Source organism: Epinephelus fuscoguttatus, linkage group LG12 (genome assembly GCF_011397635.1).
Source record: "Epinephelus fuscoguttatus linkage group LG12, E.fuscoguttatus.final_Chr_v1".
In the NCBI taxonomy this organism is placed as follows: domain Eukaryota; kingdom Metazoa; phylum Chordata; class Actinopteri; order Perciformes; family Serranidae; genus Epinephelus; species Epinephelus fuscoguttatus.
The window spans coordinates 33,558,488-33,581,599 of record NC_064763.1 but is presented as its reverse complement, the minus strand read 5'-3'; the positions used below and the strand labels follow the sequence as shown (position 1 = coordinate 33,581,599).

Sequence of the window (23,112 nt, the reverse complement as noted above, 5' to 3'; positions counted from 1 at the left end):
CATTTAGTGTATTAGATTCTTCTCATGTGGCTCCTAGGCTACACAATAAAGTTTTGAGAGCACTAACTGATTTAGACCATGAAATAGAGACTTTAAGAGAAAGATGAGGAGAAAGGAGGGCAGCCTGCCACCTGGATTTCAGATACCTGCCTCAGGCAAGTGCCAGCCCAGCAAGAAAACACACATACAGTAATTATTCTGTCTCTGGTCATTGGGTTTTGCTCGCAGTATCTCTTTCTCATTAATTCATGGGTTTTCTCCTCATATTTCACCTTTACTCTCTGTTTTCTTATTCCATCTTCACTTGTGTGAAATACCTGCATTCCTCCCGCTCACTTTTCATTGGGCTTCATTTTTCAGTGCTGCAAAGTGAAGGGTTTTAATAATGGTACTACAAAGCTGGACCAAACATTATTCACTTTTACCATCATTACAATTTTTTACTTTATAACCTAGTACATAAAAGAAAGAGGTGAAAGGATGAGAGATGATACAGCGGTGACGGATGATGACCCTGAGTTGAATTTAAAGCTAATGTACAGTTTGACATTGGGAGTCTAACCTGCATGGTCCATATTTCACAGGCTTTGAAATATCCTATCCCTCTTTTCAAGCAGCCACGCTGACACAGGTTCTTTTGAAAAAAAAATGGTATCAGGTCTCAAAACCAGTCAGTCGCCTTGTTTAACAAGTGACGAGACGGATGAAAAGATTTCTTTTTTTTAATACTTTGTTATCCAAATATTTGTTCTTGTTTTCCATCCATCCATCCATCCATCCATCGATCCATCCATCCATCAGAACCGGGTCTGAAACTCCATTCCCCTTAAACCTTTTCGATGTGACTGCAGTCACAATTTTTGCAACTTTCCGAAATAAGGTTGCCAAGCAGCCAACTTCATGCAATAAATGAGAAAGTATGCAAGATTTTTTCCATTCTTCACACTATTTGTGTCACTTTTTGTCTGTGCAACCGACAATTGACAATCGTTATCCCCATTTCTGTGATTCATCATCTCTTCTCTATGATGACAGGCTTTCACTCCACCTTTAAGCATGGACATTTGGAACATGTATAAGTACATTTGCTGTAGACGTGGTCAGAATTTGTTGATTTTTAAGCATACTCTGGCCAACAGCAAAGTAGCCTGGATGCCCTGCTTACTAGTTACTATTCCAAGGCAATCCCAGGTCAGATGGAAAACAAAAATCCCTCTGGCATGTTCTGGGTCTGGCCCAGGGTCTCCTATCAGTTAGACGTGTATGGAGTACCTCCACACGTAGGAATCCAGGCTGCATACTTAGGAGAAGCCCCAGAAATACCCCAATGCATCAGTGGTTTTACAAAAGGTCCCTTTCTGTATCATTACATTATCCTACTTAACTTGCTCTGAAGGTTCTCTGCGTTCACTTTGAAGGCTGTCATGGCCGTTGCGACAAAGAGAAGAATGTCAGTGATGATAGAACACGTCAGTGAACATTGTCCTTTGAAAAAAAGGCATATGATCATACTTCAGAGAGCATCACAGCGAGAGTTTGAGCCTGGTGAACAGTTACATCTTCTCACTCAACAGCAAACCTGCTGGCGTTACTCCCAACAATGGAAAACACTGTAGTCAATAATTTAGACTGCTCTGTGTTCATCACTGGATGTAGTCAGTGTTATGTTGCTCCAAGCCAGGTGGTGTAATTTCAGCCTGCATCTTAAACGGTGGTCAAACATTATGTTTTCTCATCCCCTGCATAATAATTCTCATCACATCTTTCAGTGACGGCCAAACAGCTCCCAGCTTTCAGCTTGACAAGAGACAGATTACATGAAACAGAAAACTGAGAGCTGGAGAATTGCAAAGACAAAGACAAACACCTGTTGTTTCCCCTATGCCAGACACCTCCTCCTCATCATTTTGCTTGGAGAATTTTGACACTTAATCCATAAAGTTTGATGCCCGCTACGGAAATAAAATGTTTTTTTTACATGCTGAGCTTGCTGTCAGTTACTAAACAGCTTTAGTTGCCTGCAGCTGTTCAGAGCGATTATGTCTCTGTTCATGGAAACTGTGTCCAGGATGTAAAAGTAGCCTTTACTTGCTAGTTCAGAATGAAACTTAATTTGTGTTGTCTGCCATGATTCTATGAACATTTGTCATTAGGTGACCAGTGCTAGATAAGTATGAGAATATCTTTTGCATTTGGGCCTAAAGCAGTATTCAGTGATCTCACGTGGGAAGCAGAGCAAGCTGTAAACACAACTGTGACATTTTCTCATCTGTGGGTTTGTCACTACAAGTGACCCACATGTAATTTGGACCCTTGTTAATATAAAACATAATGATGATTGAGTGCAGCTTTTAAGATAATGCACGGAGTTCACAGTAGACCACTGAACCTACTACTAAAGATTATGCAACATTTCAAATTATTGTTTAATACCATCATTCAATTTATTTTTGAGGAAATAGGAAACGTTTGACCTTCTGTTCCTCAGATTGTATCAGTCACGCTCCAGTTAAATTAGAATCATGTGCTTGTTCAAATTTTATAGCAAAATATCTTAAATGTGAAACACTCAGTTTGTATACAAGACGCAACTCTTAAAAATACTTACTGTAGCAACGTTGGTTCAAAATGAAAAACGAAATTTGCCATCGTAAAAATGTAAATGTTTTGGGGTTTTTTTCAGTTCTATCTTGTGTATTCTATATGAATCCAAGCAAGATTCTGGAGATGAGATATGGATATACTGCATATACCGGCGCACAGACTGGAGACATCCAGTATGAATAATGAATGATGAGAAAGTAGAACAGGTGGTGGTGCTGGAGTTTGTTAAGAATCAGCTGATGGTCAGCAGATGTGGCAAGCTTCTTGAAGCAATGTACGCTTCATTTACTGTATGTGGGTGTGTACGTGTTTGCTTTCCCCACTTTGATTGTAAAAGTATGTTCTCCGTGCATAATCAAAATCCCCTCTTGCTTTAGAGAAACAAAGATGATGTTTTGATGGAGAAAGACCCAGACTTTTGTTCCTTCAACTTTTTCAGAGCCAGAAGCTGTAAAGACAGGGGTATTTTACACAAATCTATGCTTAAATGTGTTAAAAGATAGAAGTGTGTGAAATTCAGTTTCAGCCAAATTCATGTACATGTGGAAATGCAAACACACATGTACAACAATTAGAAAGGATAGGCATAAATCCTAAATGGATATTGTGTGTGGATATCTACGTCGTTGTGTGCAGGTGCAGCTTTAGGCTGTTCATATGCTTGATCCCCCACAGTATGTTAAAAGACAGACCATGAATACTGGGACCATAGTTTATTTATTCGTTTGTCTGAAGGGCTGAAATCCAAGGTGAGGGAGGACAAAAGTGGCTTGAAAAGGTCGTCGTCTGTTAAGTGATGGATGAGGTGGAGGCTGCGATGATGAATGACTTCTGCTCGGTGTAATGACTTGTGACTCAGCACCATAGCTACTGACTGCTGTGTCACATCGACATTCAGCCTACGTTTTGTGCATGTGTTTTGTTTTCTGACTCATCGCTGCTGCTGTCTATTTGTGTGTGTGTGTGTGTGTGTGTGTGTGTGTGTGTGTGTGTGTGTGTGTGTGTGTGTGCATTTGAATGTGTGTCTGTACCTTAAGTCCCAGACACACCAAACTGACTTTAGAGAACTAGCAGCAATGAAAGCTGAATGTTGTGTCCCCTCATGTCGCCTGTGTCGCACCCAAATAGTTGCACCTCTACACACTGCAAAGACTACAGCCTACAACGAGCATGTATGTTCTGCGCCTGCATAAAAGGGAATAACTCTCCAAACCAGCAGATAGTGGTAGTCTGTATTCGTTACTCAAAAAGGGAACGGGAAGACCATCTTTATGCTAGTTAGCCTGTTAGCATATTAACAACACAATCCAATGTTAAAAGAACAAAGCATCTTTACCATGCACCAGTGAACAATATCACAAACCATCATTAAACGTTTCTGCTAAAGAGCTCAATGGCTAAAGAAAAATAATCTTACCTTATGTGACACGTTTGTTTTAGCCTCACTTGCTCTTGATTTAAGCTGTTTGGTTACTTTCCTCACTTCTGTTTCTGTTCTTGTGTGCTGAGCTGAACAACCAATCTAAGTAATGTTATTCACCAATGGGCTCTGCTGTCGCTGACACTGACGCTGACTCAATATGCTGAATCAGCCCAAAAAAAGCCAATGGGGCTGACTGCTGATGACAAGGGGCAATAGTGCAGGACACCGCACCAACTAGGGCAACATACACTAAAAGCCTAACATTGACTGATGGCTAACCATCGGCCTGGTGTGTCATTGCTTTTAGTCCAGAAAGAACACAGCTAATGTTCTTATTTATTCTACTGAGTGCTTTTAAGTAATTTTCCTTTATGGAAGGGCTGAAATTAGCCACTTAGCTTATTGCCTTGTGGTTTTTAATACACACAAAGAGAATCATAGCAATCATGTGATCTCAAGGCAATAAAGCAAATAAGCATAATTCCCAAAATGTTGATTAATTCACTGGATTTCAGAATGACTGTGCCATTTGACATAATTGAGGACAAATGATCAGCTTTTGTTTGAACTACAATCAGTGTAGCATCTGCACACTGATCTATGTGCATCGAACTAAATTGTGAGTACAGTAGTAAAAATAGGCTCTCTTGTAGTTTATGAAATCAAGCCTGTTAAAACCACCCTGATGCCGTGAGCTCAACATTATGTTTCACTCTCTGTATCAGTCTGGACACGGTGCTGCCCCAAATACTTTCAGTGGGTGGGATGACTCACCTTGACAGACGAACTCCTTCAGCCAGTCAGTGTAACAAAACACCAGGAACATCTTCATCACCAACAGAGCCAGTTGATTAATCAAGCTTTTGCCAAATCCAGTTGGAAGAAGTGGAAACTCATGCGAGTGCATACTCTTGTTCTTGTCTGCAATGCAGTCCCTGAACTACGGTGCAGATCCCTGATGGGTCTTGATTGGATTTTGATTTCAGGAAAGTGTTTGGGGCATTAGTGGGGCCAGAGTGATACAGAGAGTGAAACAGAATGTTGCGCTCACATCATCAGGATGGTCTTACCAGTCTACCTGAAAGCACCCAAAACACACCTTTTATCACATTATCAGCTTTATTGGTAATAGTGTTGCACGGTATACTGGTACTAAAATAGTACTGTGGTACTAGTAGCATTCCAAACGGTACTATACTGCATTTGGAAAATACCGGTACTTTTTAAATTGATTCAATTCATTCATTTAATTCATTTATGCACACAAACGCCTTCCTTGTTCTTATTGGAGCACAGATTGTACAAGTGGTGTGTATGACAACACCTGTATCAACATTTGCAGCTGGCGTACGTGAAAAAAGACAAGAGAAAGTCTGCCTCGCAAAGGGAGACAACACGAGACAACACAAACTTGGTGGAACATTTGAGTTACCAAACCGTGACGTCCGTACCGAGGTACTTACTGAACCATGATTTTTTGGTACTGTTACACCCCTACTATTTATTGTTCTAAAGGTTTGTAGCCAAAAGGACTTTTCCTTAGGAAAACTACCGAAGAGTATTGAAAAGTATCGAAATTCATATTGGTATTGGTACCGAAACAAAGATTTTGGTATTATGACAACACTAGTTGGTAATGAGTTGATACAAAAGATAAAATTACTGTAAATTAAAATTTACCTCATGGATGAATCATATTTAATTTACCTGTCTATGTCTCTCCTCGTATTTGGTAGGTGTTAGTGGGGGTTAATTCTAGAACTTAGTGTGATTGGAATATTAAGTCAAGGGGGGAAAAACTGTCTGCTGTAAATTCACTCCTAGATAGAATAAAGATATTTTCAATAGTGGTACACAACACATGTGTGCATGTAGTGTATCGGGTTTGAAGGGAAGAGAAGAGTGTGTGCTTTGGCATAATGTGTGTGAAGCGGTGGACACCAGTGAATGCATAATAGGGAACGATGTGTGTTGCTGTTTTCATGTGCATGCATCTGTTTGGTGGTATGTATGGGTGCAGTGGACATGTACATGCATGTGTATGTTTTAGGTATTTGAGTTTAGTGTGTGTGTGTGTGTGTGTGTGTGTGTGTGTGTGTGTGTGACTGGTTACCTGATTTTGTGTCTGCATGCATCTACTAAATTATTCACTTTTTATGTGTGGGAGTGCTTGCAAATACTTGCTCTACATTCACTGTATTTGAGGGTTGGTGTGTTTATGTTTTTGCTTGTGTGTGTGTGTGTGTGTGTGTGTGTATGTGTGTGTGCTTTGCCATTTGCGAGTGCATTGCCTGGTGCTGACAGCCCGGGCCTGAGGGCTGATCTAGTACGAGTCTGCTGTCATCTCTCGATCGACTAGCTCTGCAGCCGAGACTTATTATTGTCATTCATCAACAATAGGTCTCTCTGCCTGTCTGTCTGTCTGCCCTGCATGTCTACCTGTTAATCACCATGACACAGAGCTTTCCCACTTTGCAACAGAGTTAAACACTCAGTGACTGAAACGACCTCTTCATTTGTTCCATCAGCCTTTTTTTTTTTTTTTTTTTTTTTTTTTTTTTGGTCTGACTCCCTCTGTGTCTCTCAGTCTGTGTCACAAACACTTGACTTATTAAATCAATTGTGATTCAGGCGCTGCACTGCTTTTCATGAAAATTATTCAAACATAGTGGTGGCCATATCATCTTGTTCACGATAATACTGGTATAATTTCCAATGCCACATGAAAAATTCACATCGTGATACACGCAATATTTCGACATGTTGGCATATTGACGTTATACTGTTACCCACGGCATCAACAAGCATGGCTGAAAGCAGAATTATTACAAGCTCCGTTGTGGTTCCAAAACGAGGAGCAGCCTCAGTAGCCTGGGATGTCCTGAATGTTTTATGAACAGCCCCAGACTTCTCAGACTCTTTCAGCGACTCACCACTCAGAGCAAACTCAGTCAGCAGCTCCTCCGGCAGCAGCACAGCGTCCCTCCCTCTCCTCTCTCGCTGTGTGAGCGAGAGATTTTGTCATAAACCTTTGGTAAAGTAAACTTACAGGACACCCATGGCTCGCCAAAAAAACAACATATATGTGAATGTGCAATAATTATGGTAGCATAACAGCCTGCCACATGTTACAGCGTGATGATTAGAGGAGAAATGGCAGTGCATAAAGGTCCAGGTGGAAAAAACATAACTCAGTCATTCAGGATTTTGCTGAAAGAGAAGGAAATCACCTGTTGATTTATATATATATATATATATATATATATATATATATATATATATATATATATATATATATATGGATCCCAGGGTACATTTTTTGTATTTGAGAGCTGTTTAAATGCATAATTTGTGGTAGATTTTATTAGGTTGCACTATTATTATTGTACACAGAACCTGAATCTCACTCTGAGTTACTGTTGTTGTTCACAAACTAAAGAAAGAGATAATTTTCACTGAATATTTGAAAGCAAACTGCAAGGTTGACTCTCAAAAATACCTTGAAATATCTTGATATTATTTCAGGGCCATATCGCCCACCCCTAATCAAAAATATCGAATTATGGATACATATCGAAATGGTTTTAAGTCTCATTTTTGGCAGTAGCTATACACTGGTACCAGCTCCTGTCTCTCTGACTCTCTTTTTTTTTTGCTAATGTTTGCTACACTCATTCTGCTACTAACCAAGAAAAGAGAAGTCTGTGTTTTAATGCCATAGCCGGGGAAGTTTTGTTCCCTCAATGTCAATGTTTCCTAGTGTTATCAAATATTGATATTTTTCAAGATATTGTATCCAAGGTCGATATTCCAACATCATGACAACTGTACTCAAACTGGAGTAAACAGTGCATTTGTTTAGGGCCATTTTCAGTTACAGTTTAACACACATTTAGCGCTCTATTGAGTATTTAGGGCAGCAGGAAGGTGTATGCAGGATTAACTCAAAATAAAATACAGTGTCCTTATTCATGGCATCGAAGGAACATGGGACATACAGTTTTTGAAAAACAGCGGGGCTGGATGGAACAGAATAATGAGTTGTATCAGACTGCAGCTACACAGACACTACTTGTTAGCAAGAGTGATTGACTGTTGTTTGGTGATTTCACGAGATTCATTGCTGATGAGAAAAATCAAGCCAGCCTGGTCCTTCACATCTTGAGTGATGACATAAATATATACATACTATATCTAAGAGGACCTCTGCATGATGGATCCGCTGAATGGAGTGATATGAACCTTGTGTTCTTTTAATTTCTTAGCTCATTCTTACCAAGCGTAAGTGCAGGCGTACTTACCCTATGTGTCTATGCCAAGGTCTTGTAAATATATATAATGACCACAGTATGCATCATCTTTATAACAAGACTAGATGAACATTAAAACCACTGGCGGTTGAAGTGAATAACATTGATCATCTTGTTACAGTGCAAAACCTTTGGTCCTGGAATTTATGTAGATGCTATTTGACGCGCTCCACCCATTCGAACCCTGACCGTCAAATACCCCAGATCCCAATCTGGTCGGAACGTTTTAGGGATGTGCTGGTGCCTCAGAGGTACCCCCGATCCATGGTCGGTCCTCCTTGGACTGGACATGGCTCTGACCTGTTGAGGCATGGACACAGGAACTCGGGATCAAATCGGGATCCAGGAAATTTGGAGGCCAGGTTGACGCCTTGAGCTCTGTCACCTTCCTCGGGCAATTCCTGAGCAGTTTTTGTTGTGTGGCATGACGCTCTGTCCTGCTGAGGGGCGGGGGGCACTGTGACTGGGGAGTGCCACTGACATAAGGAGGGGTACCTATTCTGCACTGGTGTTCAGGTGGGTGGCGCATGTTAGGTGGCAACCACATGAATGTCAGAACCCTGAGGTTTTCCAACAGAACATTGCATTGTTACAAGATGATCAATGTTGTATCGGTGCATGTATGTGTCAATCATCAAATGTGACTTGCTCAAGTCTTTAACCGTTTGTGTGTCTGTCCGTTTATCTGTCTTTGTCCAGAGTTGGATAACCAAGAGGCCCGAGTGACAGAGATCCATGCGCTGGTGCACCGGCTGCCTGAGAAGAACAGACAGATGCTGGAGCTGCTGATGAAACACCTGGCCACGTAGGTGGACACATCACACACAGACAACTGCAGTCATTCATTATGCTGTATTATACATTGTGCACCTACAAAACATCACAGGATTTAATTTTAGCAGTTCCTATGTCGTGATAACGGAAATCCTTTTCTCTCATGCCCTCTCCTCTTTCTACACCCACATCACGGTAATACTCCTTATCTTGAGTGTTGTTGTTGTCCATCCTTGAGAAGGATTAGGGCTCTATGTAATCTCTTGACCACATGCATTAAGGCAGTGTGCTCTCAAAATAGAAACTCATCCAGCACCCATCAGGGCAAATCTATTTTCCGACTTATCCCTTGAAGGGAGAGAGGGGTTAATGGTCAGGTGCAGGTCTTTATGTGGATGCCAGGAAGCGTAGGAGCTACCATGGTCGCAGCCCATTGAAGACTAATTTGGTGATTTGCAGGGCAAACGATGTCCCAGTGTGTAGGTAGTTTTTCATACATTTAGTTTACTCATAACTCTTCTGTGAACAGGATTGAAATTACTATATTTCGATCTGCAACAAAGACATCAGTGCTGTTGAAACAATTTTATGTTACGTAAATGTTCAGAAACCGAAAAGTTCAAACTAATTTAGCCCAGTTATAATCGAGATGATTTCTGAAAAATAACTGGTAGATAAAAGGATGCCACTTACCCTTTGAGTTGATTGTAATTCAATGTTTTGCTCAAGGACATTTCAGTGGGGCGAATGCTGATGAGCACTCTGGGTGATTGGGTTCAGTAAGTCAGTTGTAAGACTCCTGCAAAGATCTCATTTTCTTCTTATGAACGCCTTTCCCTGACTATTACCTCTTCACTTTTCCCCTCCCAGGACTTCAAATCCCACTTTTGCGTCCACATTTTGGTTGGTTTTATACTGGAGGCAACGATATACTGTCAAGACAAGAAAAGAAAAACGTCATGAATCAAACAGGTTGTCTGTCTGTAGATTACATAACCACAAGCTGCTGCAGCCTATAAGCTAAAAAGCAGGGCACGGCACAGTTGGCTTATGTGTAATTATTCCTCTAAAGCAGCTGACTGGCATTGTGTTTTCACTCCAAACCCTCGTCTAAGCCCTCTGGCTTTATCAGGCTTTTCTTCAACAGCAGCAGCATGATATAATGTGTGACAAATGGGACATCAGCCAGGGTTATACAACACGTAGGCGGGCGCGAATGCATTCTTAAGACATGCACATCTTTACCTGGGTTTAGTGGATTATACCTGCCGGCGGTCATTATAATCATCATCACTGGCTTATAGGTTGAATGACTGGATCATAGTAAACACACCTTAGCTCTCCTCAGCTTTCTGTCTGCTAAATGCAGTCTAGTACAACAATAAATCCTACCGTCATAAAAGCTACAATGTTCATTTTAAAGAGGTGTTGATTCAACTTTATGGTCACATTGGAGGATGCAGTTCGTGGTGTTGTTGAGCTGCTATACACAGAGAGGTGTTCTGTTATTCAGCCTCCCCCCACACTGTTATAAATAGGACTCACTAACTCTCTGTCTACTCCTCCCCTCACCTCGACAGAGTGGCCAGTCACCACCAGCAGAACCTGATGACCATCGCCAACCTGGGTGTGGTCTTCGGGCCGACTCTGCTCCGCCCGCAGGAGGAGACGGTGGCAGCCATCATGGACATCAAGTTCCAGAACATCGTAGTGGAGATCCTCATTGAGCACCATGAGAAGGTAAGAGGGTGCGAATATGAGTTTATACAAATGAATCACATGAGCAACAGAGTTTGGTGGCGTGGTTGAGGATTAAATTAATCCTTTGGCTTTGTGGAGGGGATTACCTTTTGTTTAATTGTGCATTCAGACAACAGTTAAAGGGATAGTGCACCCAAAAATGAAAATTCAGCCATTATCTACTCACCCATATGCTGAAGGGGGCTCAGGTGAAGTTTCCTCACAACACTTCGGAGATCCAAGGGGAGAGGGGGTAGCAACAAAACTCCACCTAATGGAGGCTGACGGCGCCCCAGATTCAAACGTCCAAAAACACATAATTGAAACCACAAAATATCTCCATACTGCTCGTCCATAGTGATCCAAGTGTCCTGAAGATAATGGCTGATTTTTCATTTTTGGGTGCACTGTCCCTTTAATTCACCAAATTTTTATATCTGAATGAGCACCTGTCACACACACACACACACACACACACACACACACACAAGCCATAACTGTGCCCTCCGCTGTATATACACTTTAAAGCTACTTCCCCTTTTAGATCCAAATAGCTAACTGGCAGGCCAAGCTGCTTACAGATGTCACCATGGCAACAGACAAGTCAACATGACTGTTTCAGAACCTAGAATTGTGCACACATGGTACATTCAGCCAGTGGAGAAAACAAATGATCAGATGCACAGACAAATGACACATATCCCACACGTGTGCGGATTAACACACAGACTGGTTACGCACACACACACACCTGCCCCGCATCCAGACGTCCCAGACAGCAGCTGTCTCCAGTGCAGTGTGCATAAACAAAACAAATACAGTATACATGCTGTGACGGAGGGGCTCTGAATCCTTAAAGAGATCTCATCACAGTCCTCGTGTCACCGCCTTCTGCTGTACACCTGCAGAATAATGACACTCTGCACTTTGCTTATCTGCATCCTCTCCACAAATAAAAGGAGGATTAGACCCATATTTCAGAAATCCTGTGCATTTTAGTTGCTGAATTCAGCTTGTGTGAAGAGCTTTTTATCATCTTCCCATGACAATATAACCGCCTGGTAAAATGAAAAGATTTCATTTTGATGTAAACAACACTGAAATGATGCACTCGAGCTTTGTGATGTGCTCTTGTACTGTACTGAAACATTTGTAGATTTCATGTGATCCTGCTCATTACAGTTTGTCACGCTTTTCTGCATCCAAAACAGCAAATCCAGTGTGTTTAAAATAAGTTCTCAGTCTGTTTTTTCCTCCTCTTTTCTTCTCGAGTGGAGCTAAGGGTGTGGAGCTGGCTGAAAAGCAGGAAAAAGGCGATGACAGTTGAATGGATGTGAGAATGATTACGTTTTTACTGAAGCTGGAAAAAAAATACTAATGCAAGCACAGCAGCATTAGTGGAAAAAAAAGTTTGAAAAATACGGAGATATGTAATTGAGGAGGAGCAAAAAAACACAGTGCAGTATGTTTTTATCACAGCATGGTGCTCTCTGCATCTTGCATAATTGTAAATTGAAATGCACTTCAGCAATGTCATGCATGGTAAGTGCCACAAATCACAGACAGAAGCCCACAATGTCCCCTGTTGTTACGTTTCTGCACATGTAATTATTCATAGAACTTTTACACAAAGCAGCAAGCAGCTTTGTTGTTTAAGTAGCATCTAAGCTGTGAAGGCTGCAGCTCAGTAGCATGAATCCAGAAATTAGTTTTAGATGTGCAGATTTTTTTAGTACTGTTTTTCTATCAAATCACAATCCTGCATAGGTGCACGTTTTTAAATTTAAGCACAATTTTGTGATCTCTGTCTTTGCCTTAAATGTGATGACCTGCAGTTACATTTGAGATCATAAGTTGTTGGACAGCACAAAGAACACGCTGTACACATGTTGTTCACTGGAGAAAAACACATAAATTCTGTAACTTTTTACCTGCATGTTTGTTTTGTGAATTTATAAATTGTTTCTTTGACTGTACTCACACTTGACTGTCTGTTTTGTGTGTGCAGATATTCAGGGACATGCCAACTTCGGCAGGCGGTCCGACCAACATGCAGCTCAACCTGTCCAGGAGCAGCAGCCAAGGTCGAACCCCGAGACACAGCCTGACCAGCAACGACGGAGAGCAAGACACCCGGCAGATCCGGCCCAGCTCACTGTGAGTGTATCAAAAAGTTACACCGTGTAGTTCCTCAGACGCTGTAGGTCCTGTTATTTACAGTTTTAAAAAAAAAATAGAGTAAAGGGCCACTGACTGGATAATGATAGTAACAGTATTTTAGAAATTAAATTTAAATTATTAAAAGTACCATTTACAGTGTAAATTCAGTGCAGTTTAACCATTTGCGGTTTAATTAATAATTTTCAGGGATAATTAACATCTAATTTTCATGTTTTTTCCCCATTTTCTCTTCATTTTCCATGACCAGAAACATTTTCTAAGCTTTCCTTGTTTATGGTAATCTGACGGGAAAAGTGTCTGATTGTAGGGGGAAACACTTTTGGATGTTTGAGGACGTAAAACTCATCAGAAAATCTGTTTAAAACGATCGTCATCTTGTAAAAAAAAAGGGGTATTTTTCAAGGAAAATCCTACTAAAACTCAAGGTGCTTTGCACAAAAAAACTCAACAGAAGCAAATATATTAAAAAAAAAAAGGAGAACACAGGGAAACCACAATGAGAGAAACGTTAAGAAAAACAGAAATAGATTTGCAGCAGATGGGTGTGAGTGAGGAATAAGGAATTTGCAGAGTTCTCATTTGTGTTTACAAGGAGAAGTACATATACACATGCAAACCTTTAAAACACATTTTCAGATAATTAACATCTAATTTTCATGTTTTTTCCCATTTTCTCTTCATTTCCATGACCAGAAACACTAAGCGTACATGTGCATAATATGTGGCTGCTGAGCACTTGGAGAGTCAGTCTCATGACTGGCAGGTTGTCTGTTTAAAGCTATGGTCTAAAACTCATCATGAAAAGATTTGAAAAAGCATCCCCAATTTCCTCTGTAAAAAAAGGGTATTTCAGAGGCAGACTTACCTCCTTTCAGCCTTTGCGGTGGCAAGCAGAGGCTGCTGCAGAAGCTCTCTTTATTTTCCTTACTAAAACTCAGTAGAGAATCGCTCAGGGCCTTACAAACCGCTCGTACTTTCAAATGCGGAGGGGGGTTGGGACGAGATGGGACGAGGAGCAGAGGAGTGTCAAAATAGAGTGAGGGGATTGGACAAAGGGTAAGAGAGAGAGAGAGAGAGAGTGCAAATTTGAGCAGGAGTTCTCATGCGGACAAGGATGGCTGTGATATACACATGCAAACCTACAAACACATGGGTTCAAGAATGTATGTGTGATTTTTTTGGTTCCTTTTGCTCTTCACATTGTGTAGCTAGCACTATTGGGCCATAACCACCATCTAAATGATGTTAATAATAATGATCAATCTTTCTAAACGTAGACCATAGCTTTAAATCCCCAGAGCACCTGGGAAATATTTACAGAAAGCAACTCTGACTGCACCAACAATAGAGGACTGTGTCTACTTCCTCTGAATGAGGGAAACTTGAAATAAAAATAATAACACAAAATTCCATTCACATGCATTCACCCATAAATGTATCATGTAGCAGGTACAAAATCTATTCAAATAAGTTTTGAATACATTCACATACTGGGCATGTATGTGTTGGATTTATCTTTCAAAGCATGCCTACTTTTCAGGCTGTCTCGGTGTCTGGCCAGCAGTTTACACGACTGAAACCAAAGACCAACTTAAACAGAAAATATTTTCACTGGTCTGAAAAAGCACCACAGCCATGCTGAGGTTATTAACAGGTGTAAACACACGCCTGCATATGGAATTCACAGCAACATGAGGCTGAGTGCACACACACACACACACACACACACACACACACACACACACACAGGCCGTCATTGTGGGATCTTCTGTTCCATTCTACAAGCCTCTTCGGTGTTGACACACACCTTGTCAGATCAAGAGAAGATACAAACTACCAGTCATCACACTTCCTGACTTAAGAGTCCTTCAAGTGCAGCCTGTCACCAAAACGATTGCACCTCACCACTGATTACTTTCCTTCCTCTGTCTCCTCACTGAAACCTCCACTCTCTCTCCTTGACTCTCCCTCTCCCCTTCACCCTCATTCTTTTAATCTCTCTCTCACAGATAGTTTTACACCCAGCTTTTGGTTATGTACTCACCTCTACATGTGAATTCTGTGTCCTGTGTTCTGAGTTCTTAACTCAAAATCCTGCGTCATACCTTCATTCTAACATAACAAAGAAAATATATAATTAAACTTTAGATAATACTCACATTTTCCTCAACATTTGCTTTTAACATATGTTTAACATACAGTCTACACTAACTACGTTTACATATGCAAAATATTCCGGTGTCAGTCTAATATTCCTTTCATGTTGTTTACATTGGTAATTAAATTGAATATTCCAGTAATATTCTTGTTTTCATGCAGCCATGCATACTCATATTAACGTAAGGTGTCTCATAATGTATCTCCTAATAAATACTTAATATTTGCACATATACAAAAACCTGTTGATATTCTTCTTGTAACATTTAAAAGTAGATGTGTTTCTCCCTCTGAGCTTTTCTTTTGGGCATGCATCTCTACCCCATGGCCTTGCAAACTGTTGGCTAGTTCATTTGGGTATAACGTATCCATGACAACACACAGAGCTGACTGAAACAGGCAAGAGGTCCTGTTTCCCAAATTGGGATAAAGCCAGAGGATCCACCATACGATATTATCACGATACTTAAGACACGATACAGTATTATTGCGATTTTAAATATATTGCGATATGTTGCAGATTATTACCTTTTTTAACTGTAAATTATGTCCCCAGAGGAGAACTTTGTCAACATCTGTTTTATCTAATAAGATAAAGTTTTCAATCTGTTCATCTCACTTGAGCCATTTTTATTTTTAATTAGCAAAATGTATCCAGTGGACTCAAAAAGTAATTGATTATATCATTCTAGTAGACTACCTTAAGTTTAATCTGCATTTGTCATATTAATGATTTATAGGATAAAATCGATACTTTGCACTGTGTGACATACGATATTGCCACACAGAAATATTGCGATACCATGCTGTGCCGATTTTTTATCCCCTGCCCCTAGTAAAGCCCCCAGTCAGGATGCACATTCCAAATGCATGTATACCTGTCCGAGAAATGCTCCTAAAACTCAAATGATACCAGCATATTCCACATGCCTTTATGGAAATTGCTACAATAGGAGACAGGCCTATTTCAGAATAAACAAACATAATGAGCAGAGGTTTCATTCTAACAGTGAAGAAGTATATTTTTTTTTAAGGAAGGAGTACTTTTCATGTTCCTTTTTTTAAACTGTACTTCTAGTCTTAACTTGAGTATATCCTGAGCCACTAATCTACTTTTTACTTAACTACATTTGCCATTTCTACCTTCGTTACAGCAAGTCTGCTCTAGATGCGATCGAGTTTTGGGGGGAGAGCACCCGGATAGTACTCTGGAAATCCAGAGTTCTCGCTAGAGCAAAATTTGAATTTGCTCAGTGAGTCACTCTGGCAATCAGTAATGATGCTCATTACCCATGATGCTCATTACCCATGCCCTTGGAGCCGAGCTGCACCAATCACATCGGTGTACTTGATATAGGCGGACCAGAGGCGAGCTAAACAGATGGCAACAGTGCTGCGACGACAAAGTCTTCAAAACGGCTTTGGCCGCTACAATGAACGAGTTAGACTTGGCTTTTTCTCTAAAAGAGGAACAGAAGACAGCGCTCAAATCTTTCCTTTTGCAAGAAGGACTGTTGCTGTTTTGCCGACCGGATACGGCAAGAGTCTAATCTACTAGTTGGCTCCGCTGGTAGCGCTCTGGATACGTCACCCTGTGTATTGTTCTGATTGGTCATAGTGTTATCCAATTGCGTGCGGTGATATTTACAAATACAGGCTTGGTGCTGCCCCTCGAGTTGGGCCATTTTCATTACTCATAGCCAGACCCTAAATCTTTCTAGATTTGGGTCTGGATTTCCAGGCTACCTGGATAGCACCACAGTTGCAAACCAGACTGACCTAAAGCATCTCGGATTTTTCAAAAATGTGTTTTTCAGATGTTTTTTTAATGAAGCATCTAAGACCAAATGCTACATTTTACACATACATACAACATACAACTTTTCTTTTCAACCCCACATTGAAGTAATGTGCACAACCTGTAGTTGAAAATGAGTAAGCAAGCTAACATTAACTATGTTAATATTTCATGTGCAACATTAATTTTCAATGTTATGATAAGGAAGGGAGGGGTAGGGAAGAAAAGATGAAATAATCCTTATTTGTTGCTTGGTTTTTGCTATTTTTTGAGTAATCTATTAACCAGGTACTTTTTAGCTTGTACTTGAGTAGGTTTCTCAAATGTTAATTGTACTTGTACTTGAGTTATTTTTTATGGGAGTAATTGAACTTCTACTTGAGTGTAGATTTCTGGGGGACACAAATGAAAAGGGAGGGTTTGGGGGTTCTTCCAGAGGAAATTTTAAGCGTCAGTCACTTAATTTCCTGCCTTCTGGTGAATTGAAACAAGAGTCCTCTACTACTTCCATGCTTTTGGGGGGTGGGGTTGGACACCCAAATCTACGCCCATGTATTCCCATGACCTGTATCAAACTGGGACTATTGTCATATCCTGATTAATAGTGTAATATTAGTGAGCATGTAAATGTAGTCAGTGAGTAGTAAAACCTGCAGTAAACACTTGAACTACAGTCGTACTAATCCTGTTGCGCGCTATTGTTCCCTTGGGGCAACTTGCCTCAGGCTTCATTGCTCTGTAGATCGGCCCTAATTACAACAGTCGAAGGAATAAATATACAGACCAAACAAGTCAAACAGTATAATATTTTGAATCACCATGGCCTTAGTCCTTAAAAAGTGGAATATGGATGCATTGAAAAAACATCTATATAGACCGCTTGACATGCAGCTTCATCCTCAGAATGTTACAAAAATTGTCGCACTAGTTGACGCATCATGATGCTGTCATGTGTGTGAAGTCTGAAACTTATTGAGAAAACAGACACGCTTTAAATCCCAGGTATTAATGTAATCCAGTTAATGAGCTTTTCTGTTACACATATATAGGCATGTTATTTATTTATTTTGCATTTCTTGTACCAAGGCCAGGATCCACCTGAGGGTGTTATGCAAAGATAAAAGACCTATAGCATCTATGACTGCTTGTTAATGTTGGAGGGGGGAAGTGAAAAAGAAAAAACTGAATTGGAAAGAGACTGAAACAGATATTCAAGAGCACAGAGGGCAAATGAGTCACATTAAAGAGGCATTTAACGACAGAAGTGAACAACCTGTCGGTCATGACAGGGCACCTAATGATGCATGAAATGAAACGTTCGCAAGCATCTGTCCTAATTTTTTCTGCCTTTTCTCCCCTTTAGGTGATGCTTGTGTGGAATAGAGTGCTATCAAGTGTTTTATACCTGTGGGCCTTTTATGCATGTATTGCATGCACGCGTGTGTGATCGAGGTGAAACAGATTTCCCTTTATTAACTCTGCCCCAGCCAATTTAGTTGTTAGCATCTTGCAGTTTCTCAGATGGAAAGCCTTACGCCCTTTGTAGGCGGATTATAGCTACATTTTATTTTAATGCATTTAAAAAAAGGGCAATGTGTGATCAAAGCTCAGTAGGGTTGGGTCGATTCTCGGTAATACCAGTTCGGTCCGGTACTCCGTCTTGGACCGGGTTTTATTTTTTGAGACCAACCGGACCGCATACTCGGGCAGAATGTACGCAGAGCGGACGCCGCGGAGGTCCGCCTGGTAAAAGTGGACGTCCGCAAGCCCTGTGCGCGGAAAGCTCCACTCCGCGCACCAGTGTCACACAAAAGACTGTTCGCCATGTATTTTTCACATCGTGGGGATTTTTCATGGACATTTTTACACGGAGTCCGCTCTGCTTATAGTAAGCCTGAGTCTGTGAGCACATGTGTCTGCTTCTTCACCAAGCGCACAGCGAGCAGGAGAGAGAGGGGGGTGGGGCGGGGACTGAGCTAGGAGGTGCGAGTGCGCATGCGCATCTACTGTAGCCTGGAGTTTGTTTAATAGTGACGGGGAGTCGATAATGGCGGACAATTTAGTCTCGACGAAATCATGGAATGCGCCACTATGGCAACACTTTGGCTTTGAGCCAGACGAAGGAGGCAACCCTTGTTTGCACTGATTGAGTAAGCTGCAAAATGTATTTGTAAGGAATAAAAGAAACAACGTGTTGCTGTCACTCTGTTGTCTTAAGGTCTTTTTTTATTTTAAATGAGTCAATTGCGCCCCCAAGTGGCAAAAATCCGGTATTACGGACTTGATGCGGTTTTTTTTTTACAAAAACCGGACCGTTTTTATTTTTCTCATACCAACCCAAACCTAAAGCTCAGCGTGAAGAGACACACAGCAGAGGATTTTATTTTAGATTTAAATGTTGGGCTGCTGAGTGATTTTCAGCCTCTTAACAGTCAGCCACAATGAAAACACGACACATTACGGTGCAGAGAAAGTCTATTTCCAAAGCTTGTGGCTGGAGTTGTCAGTGAAGTGCGAATCTCAAAAGGGCTGCCAAGGCCGAGATAGATCCAGTAAGATTCTCATTATTGTACGAGGTTGTCCTTTTAAAGCAGCAGTCCCGAATTGTGTGAATCAGCCACTAACATCAGCTTTTGTCTTTAGTGGGGACGGTTACATAAGGCCTTCATTTCTGGAACAAATGACGCTGCAGTCGCCATGGGTATTATCAGCTGCTTGTATCCAAGCAGCGCTCACACATTGCTCCAATTTTGTCGGCACAGAGCTTAAAAACAGACTGAATAAGTGACAGATTAAAAAGAAGTAACCACCATAACACCTTCACTGGCTTCCATGCTGCTTTTTACTGTCTATTTACCTGTTTGCTACTGCGTTTGTGACGCTGAACGTGACACATCAGGAAATAACTAGAAAGGCGTTCTCATCTAAAGCACAACTCTGGTCTACTGGCAATCTGAATGGAGCATATCGCCTATTTTTAGTGTGTTTTCCATGTTTCAGAAACCTTACATGTGGTAATTCTGGTGGAAAAAGGATAGTATTCAGAGTCAGATGAGAGGATGCAAAATCCATAATAATCAATTTGATCTCTCATCTTGGCACAAAGGCTGAAAGAGAGATGAAACCAAGGCGTAATAAAATCAATTTAACTTGAAGGCAAATAAATGTACATCTCAGATAAATTTCCCTTTGATCGAAATGCAGTGTTAGCATGCTGCTACTCACTCTTGCTGATTGATTCTACAGGTAATAATAGCAAAAATAACCATGAAAGGTTTTATATTTGCATCACAATAACGGATGATAGGTCAAAGAAAAGCTTGAGAACCGCCACATTACCTTGGTTCATATATGGAGAAAAAATGCATGAAAAAAAAAAGGTCCCTGGAACAATGTTGTAGCCAGGGTGCTCCATAAAATGATCTCAGCAAGGATGGCAATCCTCCTGGCAGCTTGAGATTTTGCTTCTGCAAAGACACTAAAATAGAAAATTAGAAGCGGGTTATTCCAACTGGTATTTTGTCTGTGTTCGTTGGCTGCTGTCCTTGAAACCTGTCACTAAACAGTGAATGCAAGAAAGGATCATTTTTCATTTTATTGAAATAGATTATCTGCATCTCTTTGATTTGCTGTGCATTATGTAACTCCCTCTAATTTACCCATTCAGTCTAATCTAGCAGAAATGAAGAAGATGGGTTAAGCAGGCTGAAAGAAACAAAATCTGCTCATCGCAGATTATTGAAAACAGATATAACTTCGTGTTTACGAGGGCTGTGAAGACCCTCACACACACAAACACTCTGCCATAACAGAAAAGATTTAGTTTGACAAAGGCATGATTCTTTTGTTTGTTACCACATACCATCCATAAATAGTCATGACACTCCACACAGAGTGCACAGAGTTTTCTGAAGATATTCTGATCAGGATATAGAGCCTAAACTTCAGTTCAGAGCTGCAAGTGGCAGGTTTTCATACATTAGATCATTAGAAGCTAAACATCATTTTTCATTAATGGTTTCATATATGAGGCAAACAAATATGTAAAAGTTGAATGATGGCATCCTGAGCGGAGAATGAAGTCACACTCCCCTTTGTGTATGTTGTAAGGTTCATATTTGTGCACGTGAGTCCCGCTCTTCATGTCCCACAGGCTACATAATCGCTGCCATTCTGCACGGCACTCATGAGGCGGTTACTGTGTCTGTAACTTTTCTGACCCACGTTAACACAGCTGGCTCTGTCAGCACTGTTGCCACTGTTTTTACATATTAAGATCAGTTTACTCGTTATGATTCCACCGCCTGTGAAATCAATTGTGTAATGCTTTCTTTGGCTCTGGAGGAAGCTTTGTAAAGTTTCAAAATTAATCTCTGACACACCAGAAGTCGAAACATTATTCTTTTTCATAAAGGTTGTTGCCTCTTGTCTGTGTGCTTCAGCACATTTTGGACCTGATCTCTGAAGTCTCCTTTGATTAAAGGCTGTCCACCAGACAGACCTGCCATTCATTGAGTTGTGGCTGAAGTATGCTGAACTGTTTCCTTCTTTTCTAACTCTTATGATGATGTAATAGTCAGTCCCTCCAGGATCTCGCAGCAAAAAAACCCTTGAATTTGCGGCCAATTTTGTCAAAAATTTCGATTAAAATGCATGTAAATGTAATCACTTGCTACAATAATCACACTGAATATTACAAAAATAGCTGCAAATGTTTTTTTTATAGTTCTCTTCTTTAGTTTTATTTCATTAGGCTAATTTCAAAACAATAATGTTGCAAAAAATCTTGAGTGAATATTGTAGTCCTCAAACCAGTGACTGTAAAACAACATGTAAGCTACATCTTCTGTAAACATAACATTTTATTACATTCAACACATATTGTATGCATTTAAACAGTGCAAATTCTTATGTCAATACAGAGCGTTTCTCCATACTGCAAAGCCATTAGCGCATTTGATGACACATCTGATGACATTTCAAATGACGTCGTGCGACGACTTCTGGTCAGCCAGAAAATGTGGAACACCGAAAATCGCGGGACTTCTGAAAAATTGCATGCCCCTAGAAATATTGCTGACTTTTGTTGAATTTGTGTCAATTATTGCGATTTTCTTGAGGGACTGAATAGTGATGTGTAGTGAAGGTTACCTCATCTTGGTCTCAGAGAATACAAATTCTTCTTTGATAGTCTTGGTAACTAGAAATGGGAAATCTGAAAGACATGGGTGTTACCAGTCGTTCTTTTTTAATTCTGTATCTTGCAAGTGTTCCGATGTGCTGTGATGGAAGAGCAAAATCTAAATTGCTGGAGTAGTTCCTTTAAATCCCGACAATCCTGTTTTATATGCAAAGTGTATGATGGAACGTTCTCCTTTGAACAAGTAGCCTGGCCTTCTCCAATAGTGCAACAATGGCCCAAATCGGATTTATTAAAGCCAATTTACAGCATAAGATGCTTCCATTTTTTAATCAGCACATGGAGTCTGTCTGGGATGCCAGACATTATGGATTTCCAAGAAAAGCCGGCCTACACTCTCATCACAGACAAGAGAGGTACAAAGGTCAGAGTTTAACAGCTGGGCCTTCAAAAGCCTCATGCTCCCCTGGGGCAGATGTTATTTTCAGTTTTGGCACCTTGAGCACTTGTCAGGCTTTGTGCTCTTTTACTCTAGCTTGTTTTTGGGTGGGAAATGCCTGGGGGACTAACGCCTCTTTTAAAATATCTCTTTTAAAGATCACTCACATGCAAATCACATCCCCATGACTCTTTTTAGCAATGCAGAAAAAAAGTTAGTGAAAAAGGAAAACACAGTCAAATTGGCAAATGAAGCGAGTGTGCTAGAGTTGGAGTTTACTGTCTGGCCTCTGAGTCTGTAACACACGCTAGCATATGTGATTAATATGACTGCTGACCCCGTGGACTTGACCTTGGACCTGATGTTCTAAGGTGAAAGCATAAATGGCGAAACGTCTCTTTCTGTTTTCCTTCTGTCCCTCAGGGAAGGTTTATTCCTCCTGTCCGTTTGGCATTTGGGAGAAAAGCAAAAAAAAAAGAAAAAGGGAAGGAGAAGTGAAGCGCAAGCATGGGATGAAGAGAGATTAGAGTGAAAGAGAGCGAAAGA

General features: G+C 40.7%; 1 protein-coding gene across 1 annotated transcript in view; it reads left to right on the top strand.

The window, feature by feature from the left end:
* LOC125898455 (rho GTPase-activating protein 26-like) overlaps positions 1-23,112 on the top strand; it is a 125,650-nt gene that overhangs the window by 83,680 nt on the left and 18,858 nt on the right. The window contains exons 17-19 of the mRNA XM_049592251.1: positions 9,037-9,142; positions 10,692-10,851; positions 12,860-13,008. Of these exons, the coding sequence (XP_049448208.1) occupies positions 9,037-9,142; positions 10,692-10,851; positions 12,860-13,008 (415 nt within the window). The remainder of the gene's footprint in view (positions 1-9,036; positions 9,143-10,691; positions 10,852-12,859; positions 13,009-23,112) is intronic.